Consider the following 24176-nt stretch of genomic DNA (forward strand, 5'->3'; position numbering starts at 1 on the left):
TTTTTAAAAAAAAAAAGAAAAAACAAAAATTAGCATAAATCATAGCCAGCCTCGACGTGGACTGGTGACTGAACACCAAAAACAAAAAATATATGGTTTTATTTGTTTACAGTGTAAGAAAGTTTAAATTGTTTTTGTCTTCATTTGACACTTTTGCCGTGGAAAACTGTGTGCATGCCAACTCCATGCCGTGGAATCCCACCGTTCAGCTTCATTTTTCATTATTTTACTGCTTGCTTTTAAAATAATTAACACAATTATTATACATAGTACAATAAAATATATCAACACTTCACAAAAGTGGTTTGGAATATCAAGCATTGTTCCAGGATACATTACAATATTATACTTTTGAAACGTAATGAAAAAAAATATTTTTTTTCCTGATGGAAAATAAATAAACATGAGATATCGAATGTTACAATTTTTTTTTGTTATCCAAAAGAGTATATTTTTTTATGAGATATTCTCATAAATTTATATTATTGAGATGGGTCTTTCGATCTATATTTGAATTGAAAAATAATATTTTTCATAAGTCGGATCAAATAAAAAACTTGTCTTATAAAATTATACCGATCTCGTGTAAGTTTTTGTATATCTTAGTATTGGTATTGACAATCGGTTTTATTCGATGCAGACTACTAAATTGTGAGTTTGTTAGGCCATAAAATTCGTGATTTTTTTTTTAATATAAATTGTGAGTTTGTTAGGTCATAAAATTCGTGATATTTTTTAATTATTTTCAAATTGATAAACTTGCAAGTGATGACATTTACGTAGTTTCCTTTACGTTCAAGGGCAAGCGTTCTCCACCTCCTCTAATTTAACCGGAAGCTGCTCACTCTATAGTGATTGTAAAACCCACAGCGGATAGAAATATACAGCCTAAAACATGTGTCCTACGAAGAACAAACACAAACACCACCAACACAGCCACCGCTCTTCCGCCACTTCCACTGCCGGTGACACTGTTGATTGGAGAGATGGGACGATCAACGGTGGATCCTTGAACCATGTCGATCTCCACAGGGGATCTAACGGATGGGCATCGCCTCCAGGCGATGTTTTCTCCGTCCGTGGACCAAATTATTTCTCAAAGAAAATCAAAGTCCCTGCCGGAGAGTGGCTGCTGAATCCGGCTGGGGTTGATTGGCTCCGATCCAACGCGAAACTCGATCACGTTCTGGCGCGACCCGATAACCGCGTTATGAACGCGTTGCGTGGCTCCAGTAGTCATGAAAAGGCAAAAACCTTCGTCATCGCGATAAATCTCCAGGTACCTGGCCGTGAGCATCACTCCGCAGTTTTTTATTTTGCTACGAAAGTGGATGAGTCGATAAACTCGCATCCGTTGCTGTATCAATTCATCAACGGATCGGACGCATTTCGCAATAGCCGGTTCAAGATCGTAAATAAAATTGTGAAAGGACCGTGGATCGTAAAAACTGCTGTCGGGAATTATTCGGCGTGTTTGCTGGGCAAGGCTTTGAATTGCTACTATCACAGGGGACCAAACTATTTGGAAATCGATGTGGATATTGGCAGCTCGACTATTGCTACGGCGATTCTACGGCTTGCGTTGGGATGCGTAACGTCAGTGACGGTTGATATGGGTTTTCTGGTAGAGTCACAGACGGAGGAGGAGTTGCCGGAGAGGTTGTTTGGTGCGGTAAGGATATGTCAAATGGAGATGAGTTCTGCCACTTTTGTTGATAGCGCCACTCCCACGAGTAAGGTTTTACCAATGAGCAGTGGTGGTGAAAGTGAGAATGATGATAACAATGAATAATGTTTCGATTATTTTTTATTTTCCAATTTTAACTGAGGCTAGTTTCTGAAATTCATAATGATGGTGAAGAAAATGATGAAATCCCTTTACAATGGGAATTGTAGATAGTAGCCACTGATGGAATCAATCAACCATTTCTTTCGTCTTTTCATCTCTTAATTATTCGTTATTGTTTTTACTTGTCATTCACTGCCAGCCTAAGAACTTCAAAAATTCCTGTCTTTATTACACCTATATCTTGTAAGGCTATATCCGCTCAGTTATGGCTTTTTCAGGGTTGCATGTGTTTTATGTGTCAGTCATGTAATTTATATGCAATTCAATGGTTGATGGATTCAAACGCTTTGAAGAACAGGATCCAAGAAAGTGCTTTCAATACAGAGTTATTGACTTGGAAAAATACTGGCAATTTGTCGTGAACTTGAGGTTTAGGGTGTTTATTAATTATGTCATTGGTGATTTTACCTTGTTTTATTGTACATTTCATCCATGCTTGAAATATGCTTTTGTTTCGATAAAAATGGAGATCTGCAATCTCCATGCTCATCCTCAGTCATGCTCTTCTGGGGCAAAGAATGTTTGGCAAGTTTGGCTGGGCTGGTCTCTTACAATTTTTATTGATAATGACCAGGCCTACCGTATGTTTCGCCCTTTTAAACAAAAAAGAAAATTTAATTTTATGCATAATTTCAAAGTATTTTGACTCCTCAAAGTTTTTTGAATGGTGAATATTAGCAAAAAACTTGGATGGAAAAATGTACTGCTAAGAAAAGGGGTGGGCAAATTATCATTTGCCTTTGTATATGGTTGGAGGGATCTAAGTCAATAATAATTGAATACTTGTTTGTTTGTGTTGTGTTTGGCTGTAAAGATGTTTACGTTGGGATTCTTCTTTCTTGAGCTGTGAACAGTTGCGCTTTCTTCTTCTTGTTTGGTAATGACTTGTGACAGATAATGGAATTGGATGATTGTATTGAATTTTTGGGTTGTCTTTTTTATATTGAAACTCCTTCCAAAATAAAGCGGTCGAAGCAGATATTTCCATTTTTGTGGCTCAGGATTTTCACAGAGGGGATGAAATTAACACTTCGAAAGTTTATATATTTTTGTAAATATATCATACATAAAAATCGATAAATTATGAAATCATTAAAAGCAGAGGGGTGGTCATCTCTGTCCGACCCATTTGGCTCTACCATTAAACTTGAGTATCCTCAAAAGTCTATGCATGTATTGATTTAAGCGTGTGACTATTACATAAAACGCATATATAACTGCGTGGGTCCTTTTTGTGTGTACTTTGCGTGTATTCGTTTTGGTTTGTGATATCTGAAACACGTTGACTATGATTCAATAAATGATGAAATTTAACAGAATTCGAATTTGATTAGTGCGACGAGTATCCAAGTTTAAATTTATCTGAGTTGAGTTTTAATGATCCAATTATATTTTGGTATAGTTCTTATTATTGCTTTCCACGTGGTGACAGGCAAGTGATGCTTCCCATAGTAACTCATAAAGCTGTTGATTGTACGACTCTGTACTTTAATGTCTTGTCTAGTTGGAGGGTACTGGTGCATGTTCTGATGACGTGAAGGTTCCAATGCCTTGAATTTGTACATTTTTGTTGGGTTGTTTTTGCGGACCCAGTCTTCAATTCTTGCATCACTTGATCTAAGTGTTCATATCTCGTCCGTTTTCACCCTTTTTGGTTGGCACTCTAATTATTATACTCAATATGCCATCTTTTGTGGATCATGTCTAGAACGTAGTGCTCGGGTGAGGAGGATAGCCAGAAACCTAGACTTCAAGAAAGACTTAAAGAGACGCTTTTGTCTCGACTTTCTTCTTACCCCAAGAAATCATAGGAACAAGTTATCGATAGCTAACGTGGCCATAATGTGTTGAAATTTGCCTCTAGAGCATTACGGAAGCAACATATTATAGACGGTACATGAAATTTCAAATAGCACGACTAAAGTGGCATCGACTTGAGGAGAAGTCTAGCTTCTATTGCATACATAAAATAGAGAAGTTTATGTAAATGCTACCAGTACGTTATTGTCACGCTTTTATTTTTAAATTTTGCTATGAAGGTAAATATAGATACGACAACTTCCAACCCTGATCGAAGTTTTGCTCTTATACTAAATTTTCATGATTTATACTTAGCTTCATCCACCTGGGCCAAACCCCAAGTTCCCTCCAGCGACATTATACACTACCTCCAGTACCGCCTGCTGAGTGTTTCCAAATATCCCAACATCAGTGGCAGCATTATTCGCTGCGAAAGCAAGTCACGCTGTAGATGAGCTAGAGGCGATAAGTATCCCCGAGGGAGCCAAATCAAGCTTCACATTGCCACCGAAGGTGAAAGCTACGGTTGGAATAGTCATAGTAGGGAAATTACTGAAATCATAGCAAGTGTCGAGTATTGAAAAGGCTGGTGCTTTAGGATACTTAGCCATAAGCTGCTGGAACGTTGACTTCATTGAGCTCTAAGCTTCTGGTGGAAGACGTGCTATAACTGTCCTTGAGTCTATGATTGTTCCTGCAGTCTTGAAAAGCGATTGGTTGATAGGTAACTGGAGAACCCCAATGGTTATAGCAATTATGTCGATGAAATAGAGTGATGTGTCGTTTGAGAGATCAAAGTGGGTGAATTTTACATTCCATGAGGCTCCATTTTTGCATAGCGTCAAGTGCCATGTGAAACTTGAAATTGATGGGAGACAGTAAGAGAGATATTTGCCATATATTTGTGCCGTTTGGGAGGCTATCGATAAAGGGTCTCTTCCTAAGCCTATTATTCCTGCTGTAGTACAAAACAAGCTTGGTTGTTTTGGCCACAGCCAAATAGGAAATCTCAAATCTGGAATGACATCAGCGGATGATAGGGTCAGTTTATCTTTGTTTAAGCATCCAACCGAGAACTTATCACTGTATTGTGTCATGTACAGACATGTAGATCCGGAAAGGCAGCCAGTGTCGTTTCTAGTGGCGGAGGAAAGCAGAGAGCACTGAGGCGAATCGCAGGATATATTCGAGTATGAGTTTGACGCAGAAGGATCGAAGATGGGTCTACTTGGTTGTAGCATGATTGTGCGTAGGGCTGACACTGAGTCCATGTCAGGTCACTGCCCGTGTCGAAGCTATAAGGTTTTTGCTGGAGTCCCAAGGCTGATCACCACTACATCCTTCCCCGAGCTGAAGCTTCGGCCAGATTTTGCAGGAAGGTCGACTTTTTCCTCGTTGGTGCTTGATTTTGGAAAGAGTCGAGCATGGCGGGATTGGTCTTGGGAACAAACTTCACTTAGGGATGGTGTGGTAGCGATAGTGGTGGCCTTGTCTTGACCCCGTCCACTAAAAAAAATGCAACAAACGACTCAGTTTTGAATGTCGTCGCTAAAACTCTCATCGTTGAAAACTTGTCGCTGATTTTCGCAGCAATTTGGGAAGAAAGCGACGATTTTTTATTCAAGTTGTCGCTAACAATGACAGTTTGTTAAAAAACGTCAATAACTTAAAATTTTCAAAATATTAAATAAGAATATGATTATGATATTTAATTAATGTACATTGTTTTGTGAAGGTTTTGATTAAAATCGACTAAATTAAAATTTTCAAAATATTAAATAATAATATAATTAAGATATTTAATTATTGTCCGCTAATTAACGATAATTTTTTTTATTCAAATTGTCTTCGTTTGCGATGATTTTTTTAAAAACAGTCGTTATTTCAAAATATTAAATAATCATATAATTATGATATTTAATTATTATCAGTTGATTAACGACAATTTTTTATTCAAACTGTCTCCATCTGCAATAGTTTTTGAATGATTAATCGTTGCTAAATTAAAATTTTCAAAATATTAAATAATCATATAACTAAATATCTAATTTTATTAAATATTAAATTTATTATTTAATATTAATATAGTACATTACTTTAAATAATAATTAATATCGATAATTATACACGTAATTATATATAGTTGTACTTGTAAATTTATATAATAATAATTATTATTAAATTAACATACATAAAGAAATATACTACCCACATGCATAATATATTAGTTAGATCTAACATACAATTAAATAGTAAAATAAATTATATAATCTAGCATACAGAATTTTCATATCAAAATCTACTAGTTAACAATAAAACCATGTATATAACATGCAAGTTCTCCATTACATATGCCCATCTAACATATAATTACAAAATATAGAAACATGCACGCACTTTTATACAAAATATATAGCAATAAATTAAATTTATATAACACACAAATATATATTTATTTATAACTGAAAATTAATTATATATGGGAAAAATCTGGTTGAAGCGCCGACTTATAAAGTTGAAGCCTTGAACCAGATTTGCAATACTAAACAAAAACACAAACTAGAATAATTAGAAATGCATGAAATTTGGCAAAAAAAATACTTCCAAAAACTCACCTACAACAAATGAAAAATGTGAGAATCGTTGAAAAAATGAGGGGAAATGTGGTATATATAGAAAACTTACGACATTTTTTTAAAAAATCGTTGCTAGTTAACGACGGTTTTAATAAAACGGTCATTAAAGTTGTCACAAACTTCAGGAGGTTTTTTAATTTTCAGATTTGCGGCGTAATTGAATTTAGAGATTTCGTCATAATTAGTGGCGGAGACTATACATAAATTTCTGCTATTTATTTAAGTGCAAAGATTTTTAAAAAAACGTCACTATTTTTAGCAACGTTTAAAAAGCTATCTAAATTTACCGATGGTTATAAATTATTGTTGCTAATGGCGACGATTTTATAAATATCGACAAAAACGTCGTTAATTTTAGCGATTGTTTATTTAAAATTGACGGCATTAACGACGATTTTTAATGTCAATCTGGTAAATTTAGTGACAGTTTTTTTTAATAACGATCACTAATTTCAAATGAGTGACGTATTTTTAATAAACTATAGGTAAAATTAGTGATGGTTTCTTAATTCAGTCGCTATTTGAGCTTTTTTCTTCTTTTTTTGCAGTGTTCGAAAACATAGACCATGCTGATTAATACTGATCCCTTATTGGAATCTATTACATGTTATCACCAATTAAGTATTATTCATCAATTTTGCTAAAGCTCTAAATGTGAAGACCAAAAATCTGTTATTGTGAGACGAGTTGTAACATCCGATTTAATGAGCATTTGACCACCATTAGTAGCCACGAGTTGTAACAGTCGGTTTAATGAGCATTTCACCACCATTAATAGTCACTAAATGCCCTTAAAATCGAGATTACCAGCCATTAAATCAGCATTTTGACCGAGCTTGCAACATCTACAAAAATAAGAAAGAAGGGTCTTGAAATGCAGCTCGAAATTTGGAATTTGAAAAGACATATGCAAATGTTAGGAGTGAGTTGTAACAATACATTCAATAGACATTAACAGCCTTGAATGAGCAATAAAGGTTGCACCTTTCAGCCCCTCAAATAGGGGCCAAAGGCTAGAGAACTCACACTACAAACCAAGCACAAAAGATGTCCAACTTTGGAATCATCTATAGCAAATTTTTGAGTTCCTTAGCAACATTATATCAGCAGCATCTTGGAGCTATATTCAATCTAAGTTGCTGTCCATTTTCGAATCCAAGTTACTACGAAGTTCGAGCTAATTCATGTGTAAATTCGAAGTCTTACAACAACTGTGTTCGAAGCAATAGTCGAACAACCTTCCTTCTCATAGTTTCGATCAAAGTTCAGTTCCAACTCGAGCAACCTTCCTTTCCCAGTCTCAAAGATTTACAAATCGTAAGTGGGTTTTTGCTATACTTTTATGTATACTTGCATTTCATAAGTGTATTATTTATAATATATATATATATATATATATATATATATATATTTCTTGAAATTAAAATTCCTATTTGTTGAGTATTTACCCAAATACCCACCACTTACTTCCTCCCATCATATAAGAACAAAGAACAAATTGGGGAAGAAGAACAAGAATATTTCTGGGGATAACGAAGATGTCAATTTCTAACGAGACTAGTCATGTTATTTTTTATTATTATTATAATTATTTTTTACACTTCCACATTTCTTTCAAGTTTTGTAAAGACATTGATATGATTTGCGAAATAAACTAATTTTGGATATTTGATTACTACAAGACTTGTTGTTAACTGAAATATCCAATACTAGAATTTTATTTTATTTTTTTTAAAAAAACTTTCGAACGAACATATGCTTGCACACACACACACACACACACACACACACACACATATATATATATAAATTTTGCTTTATTTAAAAATAACTCACTAACTAATTATTTAAAAATCCAAAACATAGTGCAGATCATAAAATCGTAAATCGTTAACCAAACCTAAATCTCGCATCTTTCAAAATAAATAATAAACTCTTTAAATCCTCTCAAACCTTTTAAAAGCATCAAAAGTAGTAAAATCTTTAAAGTAAACTTAAATCATAAACATAACTGCGGAAAACTAGCAACGTTCATCGGGTTGTGTGCACCTTAAGTCCAGCTAGTTCAACCATCAAATCCTCCATTAAAATCATGCTCACCTGAATCGATCACACCTAGTTAGTCTATTGACTCCGCAAACCTTAACCATGATAGCAAGTAATACATATACATTCACAAGCAACAGCGAGAATAATTTTAATCAAAATATCTTTTAATGAAATTAAACTTAATATTATATATATATATCTGTGTGTGTGTTTCCCTTTTTATTGAATTCAGATCCTTAATTGTGATTTTCGTATCAGTTGTAGGTCGATGGATCCATCTACGTATAACCTTGGTACCGGGCGGCGAGGACATCAACGACACTCTCACCCATAAACTGAGCATTGGCCTTACATATCATCGTAACATCATATCATCGTATCATCGTATTAGTTACAATTAATTCACATCCTTCAACATTTCATATTTCCATCACTTATAAAAATTCATGAATATATAAATTATTTTTCTTTTAAACCAAGCATGCAACACGTCTTTTAGCATGAGCGTTTCGTCATAAAATTTCATAAACATTTACAATAATCATTTTAACCTTTATTATTGCATCCAGGTCATTACCAGGACGTCTAACATTTTTCAGGTGTAAAATGACTGTTTTACCCCTGAAACCATAACTTTCCCAATTTATACTTAAACCTTAAAACGACAACTCAAATCCATCCAAACTTAACATGCCACCTTAAATACACCCATAAATATTTTTTAGACGTACACTTAAGCTCCTCGACTAATTTCTCAATTCGTTTTTAAACTTAACCGCACGTCTCAGTTTTGACTCGATTCGACTTGAAACTTAATCAAATCTTATCAAACTTGAACCATAACCTATTCACACACAATCATACCATATACACCCAAATCGTGCCAATTCGAACTCTTGAAAAAGCCTAAACCGCTACTGAAAATTATGCCCTCCTATTTTCAAACCCCAACTTTACCATCACATGCAACCTTCGACTCTAGCCCTAGACAACCAGTCCAGACCCTAACCAAACCGTAGGACCATGGCCGACCCCTAGGGACCCTACTGGACAGAACCTAACAAGCCTAGAATCCACAGCCGCTCAGCCCTTCGCTCTACAAGCCATGCACAACTTCCTCCACGCCACCGCCCCTTGCCCTTGAACCAGCCCTCGTGTAACCTATCTAGGGCCATGGTCAGCCCTCTTACGACTCCTGGACGTGACCTAACAGCAGCTAGCAGCCGTGTGCACCTAGGAAGCAAAACTGCAACCCTAGCCCATGGAACTCCAAGTTTTCTTTCAGCCTTGGTTCCCTTGTGTCTATCCCTTAATTATGTGGCCTCCTATATGGCTCCTAAACCCTATGAAATTCATCCATTCCTAGCGCCCTTATGCATCATAAGCAAGAGTTTTACAAGGAGAGAAAACACTAGTTTTGTGCATGTATAGCCATACAAATGAAAATATACAAAGTGTATCGTATTTGCATGCAAACATGTATTAAATCTTGTAATATGGAGTGAAAGATGAGTGAAAGAAAATTAATGCGTGCCTTTGCGTATATTACGTACGAAAATCAACTTGCGATGCGAGAGACGTTGACGGAGAGGGCCTTGCTGAATTTCCCTTCAAATTTTGTGATTTTCCTTCTCAAAATTTTGTGTGATGTGTGTGGTTGAGTGCTAATGGAGAGTCCTAGTTTTCTAGGGGTGGGGCGTGAGTTTGAGGGATTTGAAAGAGCTCGGAAGCTTGGTTATTTGATATAAAATACTATGGTAACATGTTAGGCCTATTAACCTAGTATAATAGACTCATTAGACCCGTTAGATGTTAATTAAAATCTTTTTTTTAGGTTACTTTTCGAAAATATTAACCGAGCCTCCAAATGCCCTATTTTCGTCAAAAATTGATTTTTGGTTTAAACTACGATTCGACGCGTAAAAACACCTCAAAAGTTGCTGTTTTCGGAAAAACCAATTCAAATATACCATACATTAAATAATTAAAATAATCGTTTAATAAAAATATTTTCTCTTATATGGTCTCCTATCTTCCTCCTCGATTGCGTCTTGAATAACTTTTAAAACACATTTTTATGCATTCTAATATAAAATCTTATTTTTAAATATGTAAACATGCACACCATAATTAATGCATGCAATTAAAACCATTTACAGATTTACTTAGTCATTTTTTATTTTCCATATATTTGCAAGAAGTTGGATTGTGTTATCGTATTTTAGAGATTACATTAATAGTCATGTGATTATTGACAACGTCAGATGTTCCATATCTCGGTCTCGAGGCGTGACACTAAATTGAACCGAGGCGTGACACTAAATAATTGTATTGTCACTTAGTAATGTATATTTTAATAAAGAGAACGAGAATATATATTTACATGTGCCATGAGATATATGTACAAATTGCAGCCCTTTAATATTTCTATTTGCTTAGGTACTTGATGTAAACGTCACATATTGGAAGAAAAAGTAATAAACGAACCATACAAAGGAAATCGTTTTCGGTTTTCGAATAATTCATATATTGGTCACATATGGCAACAATAATTCAAAAAGTAATTCACAAGTCTGAAATTCGAGTTTCAAAACCAAATAAAATTCTATTAATACAAGTCATATGGCAACAATAATTCAAAACGTAATTCACAAGTTTGAAGTTCGAGTTTCGAAACTGAAGAAAATTCTATTAATACAAGTCATAAGAAAGTTGAAATCATCGATATTTTTGTTCAATTTTCTTTCAAATAAATTTATAGCATTTCTCGTCCTAGTTTATGTGTTTTGTTTCCTAAGCTACGATAGGTAGTTAAACAAGTTTTTTTTCTCTACAGGAGATTGTCATAATATTTAGTATGTCTAAATAAAATTTCTAATTTTTGCCCTTGACATATATTATTTTCAAAATAAATCTATTAATATATACCTTGAAGTAGGAAAATGAAATAATGTTGTGATAGGAATTTCTTAAGGAATCAGCTGTATAAGAAATCATCAGTTGCGACTTTGTGGCTAAGATGTCAGGAGTAGTATGTAAAATCCGATGGACACAATCCGATGACATTTTGTTCAAAAAAGTATGACATTTATTTTACCTTACAAAAAGTAAAAGGAAGATAAAGATCTATGGCATATAGGCAGGAAAATTTGTGTAGCTTTGTGCCCTTGGCCAAGCTAACAATGCTACGTACTAACATTAAAAAAAAGACTTTGATCTATGGTATATATGCTGGAAATCTTGCGTAGTCTTACGCCTTTAAACATGATCAATATGTGTAACAACACCACATACTAAGATTTAAAAAAAAACAAATAAAAAATGAAAACAAGGACAAAATGGGAAGTTACACTAAATTTGGGTCAAAATATAAATAAAATGGACTAAATCTGAAACATGTCAAAACATGAAGGACTAAATCAGGAATTTTCTCTCCTTTGTTTTTCCTGATTATTAACATTTTTATTTGAATTTCTTTATTTGTTTGATTCAACGCAATCGTTTTATAAACAAGACATAAGTTCATATGATAATTCTCAAACAATGTTTATATATTACCAATTATTTTTATTGTATAATCAATATTAAAAATGGGACAAAAATTAATTTGTTTTTTGGTATTTGTAAATAATGAAATAATACATGACACAATAATATAAATTCAATATTAAATTACGAAGGATAATGTAATTAATCGTGAAATAAGTTCGATAGGCTCGAAATTACACATAATTTAAGAACATCTTAGTAATGCACATCTATGACCAACAGCCTAAAATAAAGCAATCAATTTGAATTGAAATATAATTGATCATGAAATAAGTTTGATTATCTCAAAGGTTATGCAAGATTTATGGATAATTAATCATTAATTTTGTATTTAATAATATTGATTTTAATATAAGAAATATCAAGTTTTGAGAAACCGTCGCAATATTTAGCGACGACGAATTTAGCGACTGTCATTAGCGACGTTTTTTCCTTTGCAAAACCGTCACAAATATTTTTTTTTTAAGGATCTGATAGAAGGAAACAAATATTATTTAAGATTATTGCTTAATCAACCTACTTCATTTGATTATTTTTTTGATTGTTAATGTTTGGATTTGTTCCACTTTCAAAGTGGTTGCACATAAAAATTGTCTGTTAGAATTAGTTCAGATTAATTTTAAATATTTAATGAAGCTGTAATATTTTCAAGTGACACATACATCGATCAGAAATTTTACATTAAGAAAGTTATTATACAACTTCAAAATTAAGCGGACTTGTTGAGATATTGTGCAAAACACGCTTGATTATGTGTGATGAATCACTAATGACAAAATATTTAATAGTTGAAGTCGTCGATAAAAGCTTAAAAAAAAGGACATCCATTTCAGATGGAACAATGTATGTAATGAATTGTTATATATTTTTATTATAAAATTATACTAAAAATTGTTATAAAATTAATATAAAAATGGGGAAAAAAAAACTTAGTGTCACTTTTCTATTGATTTACATCAATTCTCGATTATTTTATATATAGTAGTAATAGATAATAGATCGATTATCTGAGTAAAATACTTTCGAAAATGTCGAAGGAACATTTTTTTAACCATGAGAAACTCATCAAACATAACGTGGTTTGTCTCGAAATGTAAGGATTTTTTTGTTGAATTACTTTTTTTATTTAATTTTCCTGTGAAGGTAAGTAAATGTATACACACCTTAACTTCCAATTCCAACTTCCTATGTTTGTGTAGTAAAATTTTACTTAGCCACAGCCAGCAGGGCCAAATCCCAAGTTCCCTCCAGCAACATCATACACCACTTCCAGTGTCTTCTGCTGGGTGTTTCCGAATATCCCAACATCAGTGGCGTCATTATTCGCCGCGAAAGCAAGGCACACCGTAGATGAGCTCGTGGCGATAAGTATACCGGAAGGAGGCAAATCAACCTTTACATTGCCACCAAAGGTGAAAACTACCTTTGGAATAGTCACGGTTGTGAAACTGCTCAAATCAAAGCAAGTGTCAAGGATAGAAAAGGCTGGTGCACTCGGGTACTTGGCCATTAGCTGCTTGAACACCGAGCTCATCACGCTGTACGCTCCGGGTGGGAGTCGTGTTATGACAGTGCCGGAATCTATAATGGTTCCAGCAGTCTTGAAAACGGATTGGCTGATGGGTAGCTGGCGACCGCCAATGGTTATAGCGACAATGTCTATGAAGTAGAATGTTGTGCTCTGGGAGCGAACGAAGGGGGTGAACTTTATGATTTTTGAGGCCAAACTTTTGCCTAGTGACAAGTATCCGGTTGAACTTGAACGTGATGGAAGGCAATAAGAGAAGTATTTGCCATATTGTTTAGCTGTTTGGGAGACTAGTGATAAAGGGTCTCTTCCTAAGCCTATTATTCCTGCGGTGCTGCCAAACAATCCTCGGTTGTTTTGGCCACAGCCAAACAGGAAATTCGGTATCACATTAGTTGCTGATATTGTCAGTTTATCTTTGCTGAAGTAACCAATTGTGAAGGACTGATCTCCATATCGTATTAAGTAAAGACACGTCGAGCCCGAAAGGCAGCCAGGGTTGTTTCCTGTGGCGGAAGACAGTTGAGAGCATTGAGCCGAATTGCATGATATATTCGAGTATGACCTCGATGCGGAAGGGTTGAAGATAGGATCTTGCTGTTTGTAGCAAGACCGAATGCAGGGCTGGCACTGCGTCCATGTCAAGTCGCTACCGGTGTCAAATATGAGGGATAGGGTCCTTGCCGGTGTCCCAAGGCCCACGGTCACTACGTAGTTCCCGGAATTGAGGGTTTGACCGGATTTCACAGGGAGGTTGGCTTCGTTTTCCTCTACTTTGCTTATGTTCGATTTTGGAGTGAGTCGAGCATGGATCGAATCTACCCTGGATTGATCTTGGGAAAAGACTTCATTAAGAGATGGCGTCGCGGTCACGATCTTGTCTGGACCTTGTGGAAAACATGGACCGTGCCGGTGAAAAACTTTAATGGTTGATTCCCTCTTGCTGTCACCTGTTTCACGTTATGTCATTACACTAGATAATAATTAAACACAGCAAAATGTTGTTCCAATATTCGATCTTGCTTAGATTTCCCACTCATTGTCTGACTTTTTAACCTCTCAATTATGTATAATTTTCAAAAAAAGGACTTCATGTCTATACAGCTGTGTGATGCAATAATATATATTTGATTATGCTCTTTGTTTGGGTACCGAACGACCCGACGAGAGAACACGATGCATGATCAAAAGCAAGACAGACTATTAATTAAATCCGTAGTTGATCATGAATGTTGATTATCCACGAGACGAAACGATGATCTACAGATGTATGAATCTGCTTTCACTACAAATATTTTTTTCCTAAATTCGTCCACGCTAACAAAATCTTTATATAGTTACTATTCACATATTTGATTTAACAAAATATTCGAACAAGCATGGTAGGTCATGAGCAGATTAGCATGGTCACCGATGAAGATCAGACGATCATTATATAAGGAAAAAACAAATATTATACGTAACCTTTGGTTGTAGAGGGATCACTGCAGGCAGAAGCTGGTAGAAGAGAGCTTATTTGGAGAGTTTGAAAATGGGTTTGAGAGGAAGCTTGCAAAGCATGGATGTAATTTGAAAAACATGAAAGGAAAATGAGAAAAAGAGAGCAATTGAGAGTGGCCATTAGCTGCTAAGCACTCTTGTGGTGGGAACAACTATCTTTGTATTTAAATAGAAAATTTCAACAAAGCACGTCACCCACTATTGCAAGTTTATGCATTTCTCATTATCTTTGCGTTTAAATAGATATATAGGTGGGGCAGTTTGGTTAATAATTTGGGCTATTTATTCATTGTTCTCTGTGTCAAACTCGTGGGATTTTTCTGATATTAATGCACAATTTTCAGTTCAAATGTGTTAGTTGTCCGACGTAATATAGATAAAATCCCTGAAAGTTACGTATACAGACTTGGACAATCAGAGCTAGCTTTTGGGATTGAGTTAGGTTCAAGTCTCAATCTTAACATGATATCAGAGCTTAGGTTCCACCGTTATGTGTTGAACTGCTCATAATTGAGCTACTCGTTCTGTCCATAGTTGGGTCATTTGTAAACTTCATGCTCTAGATGTTTATTCCTGAGCGTGAGAGGGTGTGTTAGTTGTCTCACGTCGGTTAGATAAAATATCTGGGAGTTGCATATAAGAACTTGGAAAATCCTCGTCTCTAGAACTAGATTTTTGAGTTTGAGTTAGGTCCAAGTCCCAATCTTAACAAAATATGTCCCAAAAAATATTATTGCAAACTATATAACTTGAAAAAACGAGGAAAAAAGTCTCGGATCACAAATGGGTGATGCTAAAGTTTCATTTTCAATCCTACATATTTACTTATTTGCAGCGCCACATCGAAAAAAAAGAAGCTATTTTTTTATATATATAAAAATAGAGAAAACAACAATTTTGCCAAATCTAAACCTGATTTTCTTATAAAAAGTCAAATAAATTAATGACAGGAGTAGGACAAACATAAAAGAAAACGTTTTTTTAGAATATTTTTTTACTTAAATGCTTCAATTTATGAATTGCTTACGCTACGTCTCTTCTATATTTTTCGGTGCCCCACGTAAGATTAATTGTCTGTACTTCCCTATTAGTGTGTGCATTTAATTTTTTCGCACCACTACGAAAACATTAAATGCTATATATTTAATTTATATATATATATATTAATTATGAATCTTAATTTATATTATTTCTTCTTCTTTTTTTTTTTCCCGGAAAACATCACGCCAAAATACGCGTTTTGTCCCGCGATTAATGATGGAAATGGTTGGTGAAATTCCAACCATTAACCAATCACAGTTTTGTAAAACAGCGATGTGTTTTTTTTTATTATTATATTTTCCTCTATATAATGCATGCAAGTCGACATCCATACCTAATATAACTTTCATTAAAAAAAACTGAAAATATTCAATTCTTCCTTACATTTTCTATAAATTTATTATTATTCCAGTATACCAAGCTAATAATTTCAAATATTCACAAGTGTTGTTGTGTTAATCCAAATGTATATCTAATATGCACCGAAGAGTAATGTAATGAACGCGGATTTTATCGTTATAAAAAATTTTATTCTTTAACTTTCTTACGTTTATCTATCAACTTCAGTAATATTTTTAGGCGTATTCAAACTTCGGATAAGACCGAAAAAATCTAAAATACAAACCGAAAAAATCAAACACTGGATCGAACCGAAAACTGAATTTTATAATTCGGATATAAATGTTAAAACCGAAATTTATTTGGTTCGATTTCGGATTATATATGTCAAAACCGAACCGACCGAAAAAACCGAAATTTCATTAAATTAATAATTTTATTTTTATTATATATTTTTTGAGATGATATTAATGAATGATAAATTATTTTGAATAATATTTAGTTGATTGTTGTTTATGTAATTTATTTAGACTTTATATTTAAATGTTTTACTAATAAATCAGGTAAAAAACCGAACCGAATTATTTTACGCACATCGACACGTCCACTTTTATATATTATAGTTTAATCAATGTGCCAGACAAGAAAGTTCGGAAACCAAACAAGCGATTAAGCCTTAAAATATGATCATGTTGGGTGTATCACTTACATATATATTTTTGAATATTTCATCTTTTCTGTAAGAGAAAGAAATTATTCATTAATTTATATATTTGTATCTCTGTATGCAAAAATGACACACACCAAGTCAACAAGGACTCAGTCGAGAAATAGTTGGATCTTACGGGTCAACCCGTCAACCCACAAAGAACCAATAACGATTAATTTTTTAACCCCAAATCATCCGCACCGTTCATTTTGAGTATGGGAGTAAACCGATTTAATTTTTATATAAACATAAATATATCCAAATTGTATAATTATATCATATTATATTTATATATTCTTAGAAAATTGAATAATTATATCACATTATATTTATTTGTTGTTAGAAGTCGAGCAATCCATGCATATTTTCCATATACACTCGTCGATACTTAGCATAACAAGTTGAATTGTCGATGATTTGTGGTTCATTCTAACACCGATATATCAAGTTTAAAAAGATATTTTCGGCAGTGAACGCGATCCGTTAAACAATAATAACTACTAAAATAATAAACCGAACTTTCGAGAGGATTGTTATTTTAAGTATTTAATTATGAAGAAATTTTCTGAATGATTAAACTCTTCCAATAAATAAAACATTTGGAAGAATTTAGGTGTGAACGTACAACCCAAGTCAAAATTATGATCGTATCATGACAGGGACGAGCAGTGTTAAAGATCCAAAATGAGGTAATGGTTAAAATAATTGACCAATTTAGGGATTATTTTTATTTTTTATGGACATGATGAAGTGTAATTAAAATATATATCAATATCTTATGCATGTAAATGAACTAAATTGATTATAAATCATAGAATAAAAATATATATTAAATTTACAAGGGAAATACTAGTAAATAGATTTGCTGAAGATTAGAAATGTGAAATGAAATCAGATAAATAAATAGAACATTGGAAAATAAGAGGAAAACTTATATTATAAAACAGTGATTATAAAAATTGTATTCACAACAAATAAAATCATAAAAATAAGTAAAACGGTGTTTACTCTAAATCTTTTATGATAAAATCAATAAGTTTTGTAGCATGCCCACTAATTATTTACTTTGTGGTGAGTCTCGTGCCATCATTTTGCCAATGACATCTAGAAATAAATAAATAAATAAAACTCATAAGTTTAAAAAAAAAAATGATAGAAGATATGATGTCTCGTCAATGACATTTGTGTTTTTCAAATCTCTAAAGGATTTGAATTCGTGCATCATCGACGGAAAAATATCGTCGAAAATCTCACAAATATGAGTTTTAATTATTAAATTAATTTTATATTTGTTTGTTTTTGTTTTATATTTCATTTGATTTTCTACAACAATAATATTTTAAATAGCAAAAAAATTGACCTTTTTGGAAGATCAATTTCACTTTGTCCAAGGCGGGACATTTTATTTTTCTTTGCAAAATAGAGAAAATATAAATCATACTTTCTCATAATCAAAGAAGATTAATAATGAAAAATTATACACCTCTTGATCTTGACAGATACATTCCAAACTGAAACCCTTATTGTTTCATCTCCAGATAGATCATAACAATAAATCAGCCGTAGTTTCAGTATCCAATGCATTTTTAAAGGGTTAACATCAACGATAATTTAAAAATATTTAGATTATTTGTCCATCGACTCTTCTCCATTCTGTAATAGAACTTCACGAAGAAGAATTTGTGTCAGACAAAAAAAGACAAATGTCATGAATTTTAAGTTTGAATCATATATAAAGAAAATGTTAGAAAAATACGAAGATGAACAAATAAGACATTTAGGTTTAAAACAAAAAAGGTCTATGCATCGCCTAAGAGGCCATCTGAGCTTCTAGACGTTAGGTGACGTGTGGTCGCTCGCCTATCGTTTTTTATAACACTGAATATATAACATGTTTCATCTTGAAATATAAAAGTAACTGTGATAAAATATATAAACAATTGTCTATTTGGGGGAGAGACTAAAAACAAAATATTTATGAAAATACATGTATATATATCATCATAGCTTTAAATTATTTTAAGCATGTAATGTAATTGTCTGTCGATGCATTCAATGTATTTAACGGTAGTCCTTTTTTAAGGGAGAAGAGTGAGGCCAATCCTTAAGGTATCCTTTGATTCGATATATTATTTATTTATATTTTTATCCAATCTAATATCATGTTTGGTGCACCATATTATTTATCAATCTACCAATCATTTATCTCACATCAATCAAATCATTGAATTGAAATTTCAATATTACTTTTGATAAATAATATTATAAATATTTTCAAAAGGACAAAACAGTAATATCACATTATCTCAAATTTAATCAATCAAATCAAATATTATATTAAAAATCATTTTATATATTTTATTATTTAAAAATCCATATTATTTGTCTTATACCACGAACTAAACGGTACCAAACTTTTGAATTTACCCTCTGACTCTCAAAGATCAAAAGCATTTCAATGTGAAAATAAGAAAACGAATTGGACCATACTGCCACTCCACTCTAGGTTAGGCAAAAAGTGAATGTCAAATACTTAAAACTCAACTTATTCAAAAACTTTATTGCGGATAGTGATAAGCAACAATGGACCCAAACTCGTCGAGCTACAAAAATAATATACATTGCATAACTTGATAAGACGACGATAGTATCGTCGATTCGCAATACCCATTTAACTTACCCAAATACGTTTCACACTTATAGGAACCCTTGCCATCTCTACTTGTAAAGTTTTGATGAATATATATGTTTTTTACTGTCTCGACTTAGTGTCACCAGGTTTCCTAAAAAATTAAACAATTTTCAAGTTCGATATCTACCAGTCCCACGTCGAGTTATATTAAAAAAGCAATTCCTATATCAATTTTGTAATATATATCTTCGACCTGATCCGACACATGAAAATTTTTATTTTTTTATGTAAAAAATATCGTTTTTCATTGTAGGTATGGATCGACTCGTCTTACGAAAATAAAGACCGTTTCACCTGAGATTTATTTATTATTATTATTTTTGAATGTGTCGTAATTGATATGAGAGAGATTTATATAAGCCAAATATATTTAATCACTGAATCTAAAAAAAAAAAAAAATAGATATTGCATATCGAATCTCATAATACGCTCTTGTCCGTATGTATTCCCCTTTGGGCCGTTGGGCTTTGTAGTCCAACGTCATCGGATTTTAATTCAGGGCCAGTAACCTAGTAGTCGAAGCTGGGAGAAGTCCCCCGATTATAGACAAATAAAAATTAATATTATTATCTTATATCCTGCGGCCGGCGTCTTACCCATCCCCATTTTCACGCGCTGAGTGTGTGAGATTCTTGATTTTCTTCGTATTTTCCCCAATCGTGTGGCAATGGACAAAGGCAAAGCTGTAATGGGATCGGGTCGCAGATGGGCCGTTGAGTTCACGGACAATTCTGCATCCAATTCATCGCGCGATATTCCTGATCCATTGGGGTTCAATCGCGCGTCTCAGGAACAGGTGTGTCTCACTTCACCGGATTTGGTTTCTGTAGATTTTTAATTTTTTGTTTACTTGGATCTCTTGCTGTGTTGGGTAGGATGATTCGGCGGCAGTGAGTAAGCAGAAGAAGGACGCTGAAGCTAACTGGAAAGCTCAGGTTCGTATTTTGCTCCATATTAATTGGATTCTAGGTTATTTGTGGTATCTACGTTTGGAAAAATTACATAAATTTTTGAGAATTTATATATTTGAATCCGGTCTCCGAACCAATATATTTCTTCTTTGCCATACTTAAGCAAGATAGTTGTGTATTGTTCAATATTTTTGGCAATTCGGCTTGACCTCTGAAATTTTTTATTGTTTAATCTCAACAAGTCACTGTTATCTGGTTGATGTGAACAGAAAGCATGGGAGGTTGCACAAGCACCGATCAAGAACTTGCTCATGATGGCTTTCATGATGTGGATGGCTGGAAGCACGGTTCATCTATTTAGCATCGGTATAACATTTTCAGCTCTTATCCAGCCCATCAATGCACTCCGAGGGGTTGGGAAAGGTGAGATTATTCTAAATCTACACTCTTCATCGATTCACACTTTTCCCCTTGCTGTTTGTGCTTGTGTATTTGATGAAGCCATTTGTGATCTTTTCAATTGTCAGTTTTTGAGCCGTAAATGGTTCCTTGTAGATATTTTGTTGAGAAGTTGCTCTGGTTTTTAATCACTACTTGATGCCCGCTTATTTTATCGAAGTGCCTTTTAATTCTCGGCTTATTGTGCAGGTTTTAAGCATATATGGATGAGGCGTTAAATATATTTTTTGCTCTTTTATGGTCATTATGATCTTTTCTGCTGCAATCTGTGTGTACCATGGTAGTTCTTATTGTATCTCAGAGTTTTAGCATGTCAACCTTTTTGTCTATGTACTGCCTTTATGTAAGTTCACATGTTCCTAAACCTCACTAAGGTTTCACAATCAATTGCTGTTTCTTTTTTTATTTTGATTATCAGAGTGAAGTCTGATTCAGCTTGAATCCTGATTGTGTTACCTAAAGAAGTTTCCACTACTATGTGATTTTATTAATTAATTAACCTTTGTGCTGACTGTCATTTTTGGATTTGTAGTTTTTGAGCCTTACAAGGACAATAAAGTGGACCTGATTGTGCCTAAGTTAGTATTCATCGCGCTTAATTTGGTAGGCTTATTACTGGGCATCTGGAAGGTTTGTTCTCTGACCCTTTTTGAAAGCAATGTATTTTCACATTGCATCGCAAAACATTTGTAAAATCTAAAAAAAAAACTATCTTTCTGTTTGCAGCTCAATAGTTTGGGTCTTCTTCCTACCCATGTATCAGATTGGGTTTCATCCATGCCTCCTGCTCAGGTTCGACGATCATACATGCTCGTATGAGTTTATAATTTTGCTCTTGAAAATCTAACGGCAGAGTAAATTTTCCGGAACAAATCAAAAGTTTCACATTACAGATCTACTGCTACCTCTACTACTTAATCTTTTACTAGTGGGATTTGTTATTGTTATATTGCTGTGCCAAAATAACTAAAAGGGTTTATTTTGATTGGCAGGAAGTGGAGTATTCTGGTGGAGGTATTCCGCTTTACTAACTTTGATTTCGGACACGATTGAATTTCGATGAATTTAGTGGATGGCCTTAGAAAGAGGGCGATTGACAAGTAGTAGTATTACTCGATCATTTTGGTTGAAAGTTGTCCAACTTGTTATTGTTTTAAAACAATTTATGCTTCCGATAACCAAAAACCAATCTCAAGAATGCTTAGTTTGCGTGGCCAGAGCATTATCTATAGCTTTATGTGTTTTTTTCTTCCAATTTTTGTATAGTGCTACCACTTCTGCAGTAGCATAAACAATTGGAATCGGAGGAAAATGTGTGCTTATTTTATCCCGGGGTTGCAATGACTTGTGAGTCTGACTATTGACAAGTTTGCTCAGTATCGATGCCGCACCATGTTCAGTCTACCATACCATTCAATCAAACTCACATCCCCACATAATTTTTCAGAAAATGTAAAATAAGCATGCATACAAAACATCTTCCTTTAGTCACACAGGTAACGTGTATGTGAAATAGAGCAGATATCTTGTATTAGTTATAATCCAAATGCCGACTCTTTTGTTGAAAAGTAGTTATTTCAAGCAACTTACATTGTTGTATAGATACAAACATAATGTATAAACTCATCCATGCATTAAATTATTCCATTTTTATTTCGTAGGATGGAAGTCTATCCATCAAACCTCAAAAATGGAAATAACTGATCAAGCGTGTATCCTTCAAATCAAATTTTATTAAAGGTACAATCAATGGAATTACAACGATGGTTAATGGTTATGGTTTCATTTATCTTCTCAACTGACTATTGTAATTTCTTTTAAAATATAACAATCATAATTAGGAGAGAAAAAAATGTTGCAATCAACAAAATTCTCCACCATTTGCATCCTCAGTTTCAGCAGGCCAAAACACACCGGCAAATGTGAAATTCACAGTCCCTTTTCCTTTTTAACTTCTAATTTCTACTTCTTTTTAACTTCTTTCTGACATGAGGTCCATTGCGATGAACAAAAAACCCACTGGTTGAATACCTCAAGAGAGCTCCAGCAGACGAGCAGAACCCATAAAGACTATGCATATCAGCAGCAAGATATTGGTCTCACGTACGACAATTTGAGATAATAATATATGAAAATAAAGAATAAACTGGATACCGAGATTTACGTGGAAAACCTCTAAAAAATTATTAGGGTAAAAACTACGGGCAAGATGAAAAGAATTCAACTATAATATTTTGTGGTGTACAACTCACTCACTGTGTTTTCAAAGAGAACACACACTCTCTTAATACAGGAGAACAAACACCTCACAAATATTATAGAACTAATAGGAGGAATAAGAAAACTCAAGAGGAGGCTTGAGAATGGGATGATCTCAACTGATGGAGGAGAGCTCTAAGGAGAGCTCTATTAATACTTTATAGAGCTCCCTGGCTTGTGAACGTCAGAAGACAAATATCAATTGTATTTGCCTTCATCCAAATTTGACAAATAATGCAACACGCTTTGATGCCTTTCTTGACTGGCCCACTTTGCCGACATTTCTCTCACTTGGAGATTTGATTGAGAATCAAACACATCTCCACACATCCTTTCAGTCTTGTCATTCCCTGCTGATTACATTTTCGCTCGGTCACTTGAAGATCTACACTACTCAAACTTATCAGTGTTCACTGGTTTGGTCAGAAAATCAGCTATGTTATCTTTTGTATGGATATTCTGCATATCCTCACTTCCTTCTTCTACTACTTCTCGCACAAAGTGAAATTGGACTCCAATGTGTTTCGTCCTGGAATGAAAGGCTGGATTCCTTGCAATGTGCAAGGCAATCTGACTATCACAAAATAAAGAAACATTCTCTTGTTTGTGCCCGATCTCTTCCAATAACCTTTTAATTCATATTGCCTCCTTGCAAGCTTGAGTAGTTGCCATGTATTTTGCCTCCGTCGTAGATAAAGCCACGACTGTTTGCAGTTTTGAAACCCAAATTACTGCTCCCCTTGCAAGTGTAAACACATAACCAGTAGTAGATTTCCTCTTATCAGGATCACCTGCATAATCTGAATTGACATAGCCTCTGAGTGTAAAATCTAATCCTCCATAACATAATGCAG

The 24176-nt window shown here is 33.9% G+C and overlaps 3 protein-coding genes and 1 pseudogene across 3 annotated transcripts; 2 read left to right on the forward strand and 2 right to left on the reverse strand.

Moving 5' to 3' along the window:
• The first annotated feature begins 730 nt into the window (after positions 1–730).
• Positions 731–1951, forward strand: LOC142543012 (protein ENHANCED DISEASE RESISTANCE 2-like). Its single transcript, XM_075649967.1, has one exon. The coding sequence runs from the start codon at positions 896–898 to the stop codon at positions 1790–1792; it is 897 nt and encodes a 298-aa protein (XP_075506082.1). The 5' UTR covers positions 731–895; the 3' UTR covers positions 1793–1951.
• Positions 1952–3126: 1175 nt separating this feature from the next.
• Positions 3127–7099, reverse strand: LOC142541804 (aspartyl protease family protein At5g10770-like; annotated as a pseudogene).
• Positions 7100–12903: 5804 nt separating this feature from the next.
• On the reverse strand, positions 12904–15131 carry LOC142543014 (aspartyl protease family protein At5g10770-like). Its single transcript, XM_075649972.1, has 2 exons — positions 14876–15131; positions 12904–14361 (listed from the first exon to the last, which is right to left on the reverse strand). Exons 1-2 carry the CDS (start codon positions 15030–15032, stop codon positions 13094–13096), a joined length of 1425 nt encoding a protein of 474 aa, XP_075506087.1. The 5' UTR covers positions 15033–15131; the 3' UTR covers positions 12904–13093.
• Positions 15132–20221: 5090 nt separating this feature from the next.
• LOC142543015 (uncharacterized) lies at positions 20222–22390 on the forward strand. The gene is made up of 6 exons (XM_075649973.1): positions 20222–20489; positions 20569–20628; positions 20874–21027; positions 21596–21693; positions 21790–21855; positions 22056–22390. Exons 1-6 carry the CDS (start codon positions 20361–20363, stop codon positions 22092–22094), a joined length of 546 nt encoding a protein of 181 aa, XP_075506088.1. The 5' UTR covers positions 20222–20360; the 3' UTR covers positions 22095–22390.
• The last annotated feature ends 1786 nt before the right edge of the window (positions 22391–24176 follow it).

Source organism: Primulina tabacum, chromosome 4, assembly GCF_025594145.1.
Source record: "Primulina tabacum isolate GXHZ01 chromosome 4, ASM2559414v2, whole genome shotgun sequence".
Lineage (NCBI taxonomy): Eukaryota > Viridiplantae > Streptophyta > Magnoliopsida > Lamiales > Gesneriaceae > Primulina > Primulina tabacum.

Bases quoted from the DNA above. Each gene is read 5' to 3' on its own strand.
- LOC142543015 (XM_075649973.1), top strand. From the start codon at position 20,361: ATGGACAAAGGCAAAGCTGTAATGGGATCGGGTCGCAGATGGGCCGTT. The intron at 20,629-20,873 runs GTTCGTATTTTG...TGATGTGAACAG, and splicing joins AAGCTAACTGGAAAGCTCAG to AAAGCATGGGAGGTTGCACA. The intron at 21,028-21,595 runs GTGAGATTATTC...TTGGATTTGTAG, and splicing joins ACTCCGAGGGGTTGGGAAAG to TTTTTGAGCCTTACAAGGAC.
- LOC142543012 (XM_075649967.1), top strand. From the start codon at position 896: ATGTGTCCTACGAAGAACAAACACAAACACCACCAACACAGCCACCGC.
- LOC142543014 (XM_075649972.1), bottom strand. From the start codon at position 15,032: ATGGCCACTCTCAATTGCTCTCTTTTTCTCATTTTCCTTTCATGTTTT. The intron at 14,362-14,875 runs GTTACGTATAAT...AACGTGAAACAG, and splicing joins TGATCCCTCTACAACCAAAG to GTGACAGCAAGAGGGAATCA.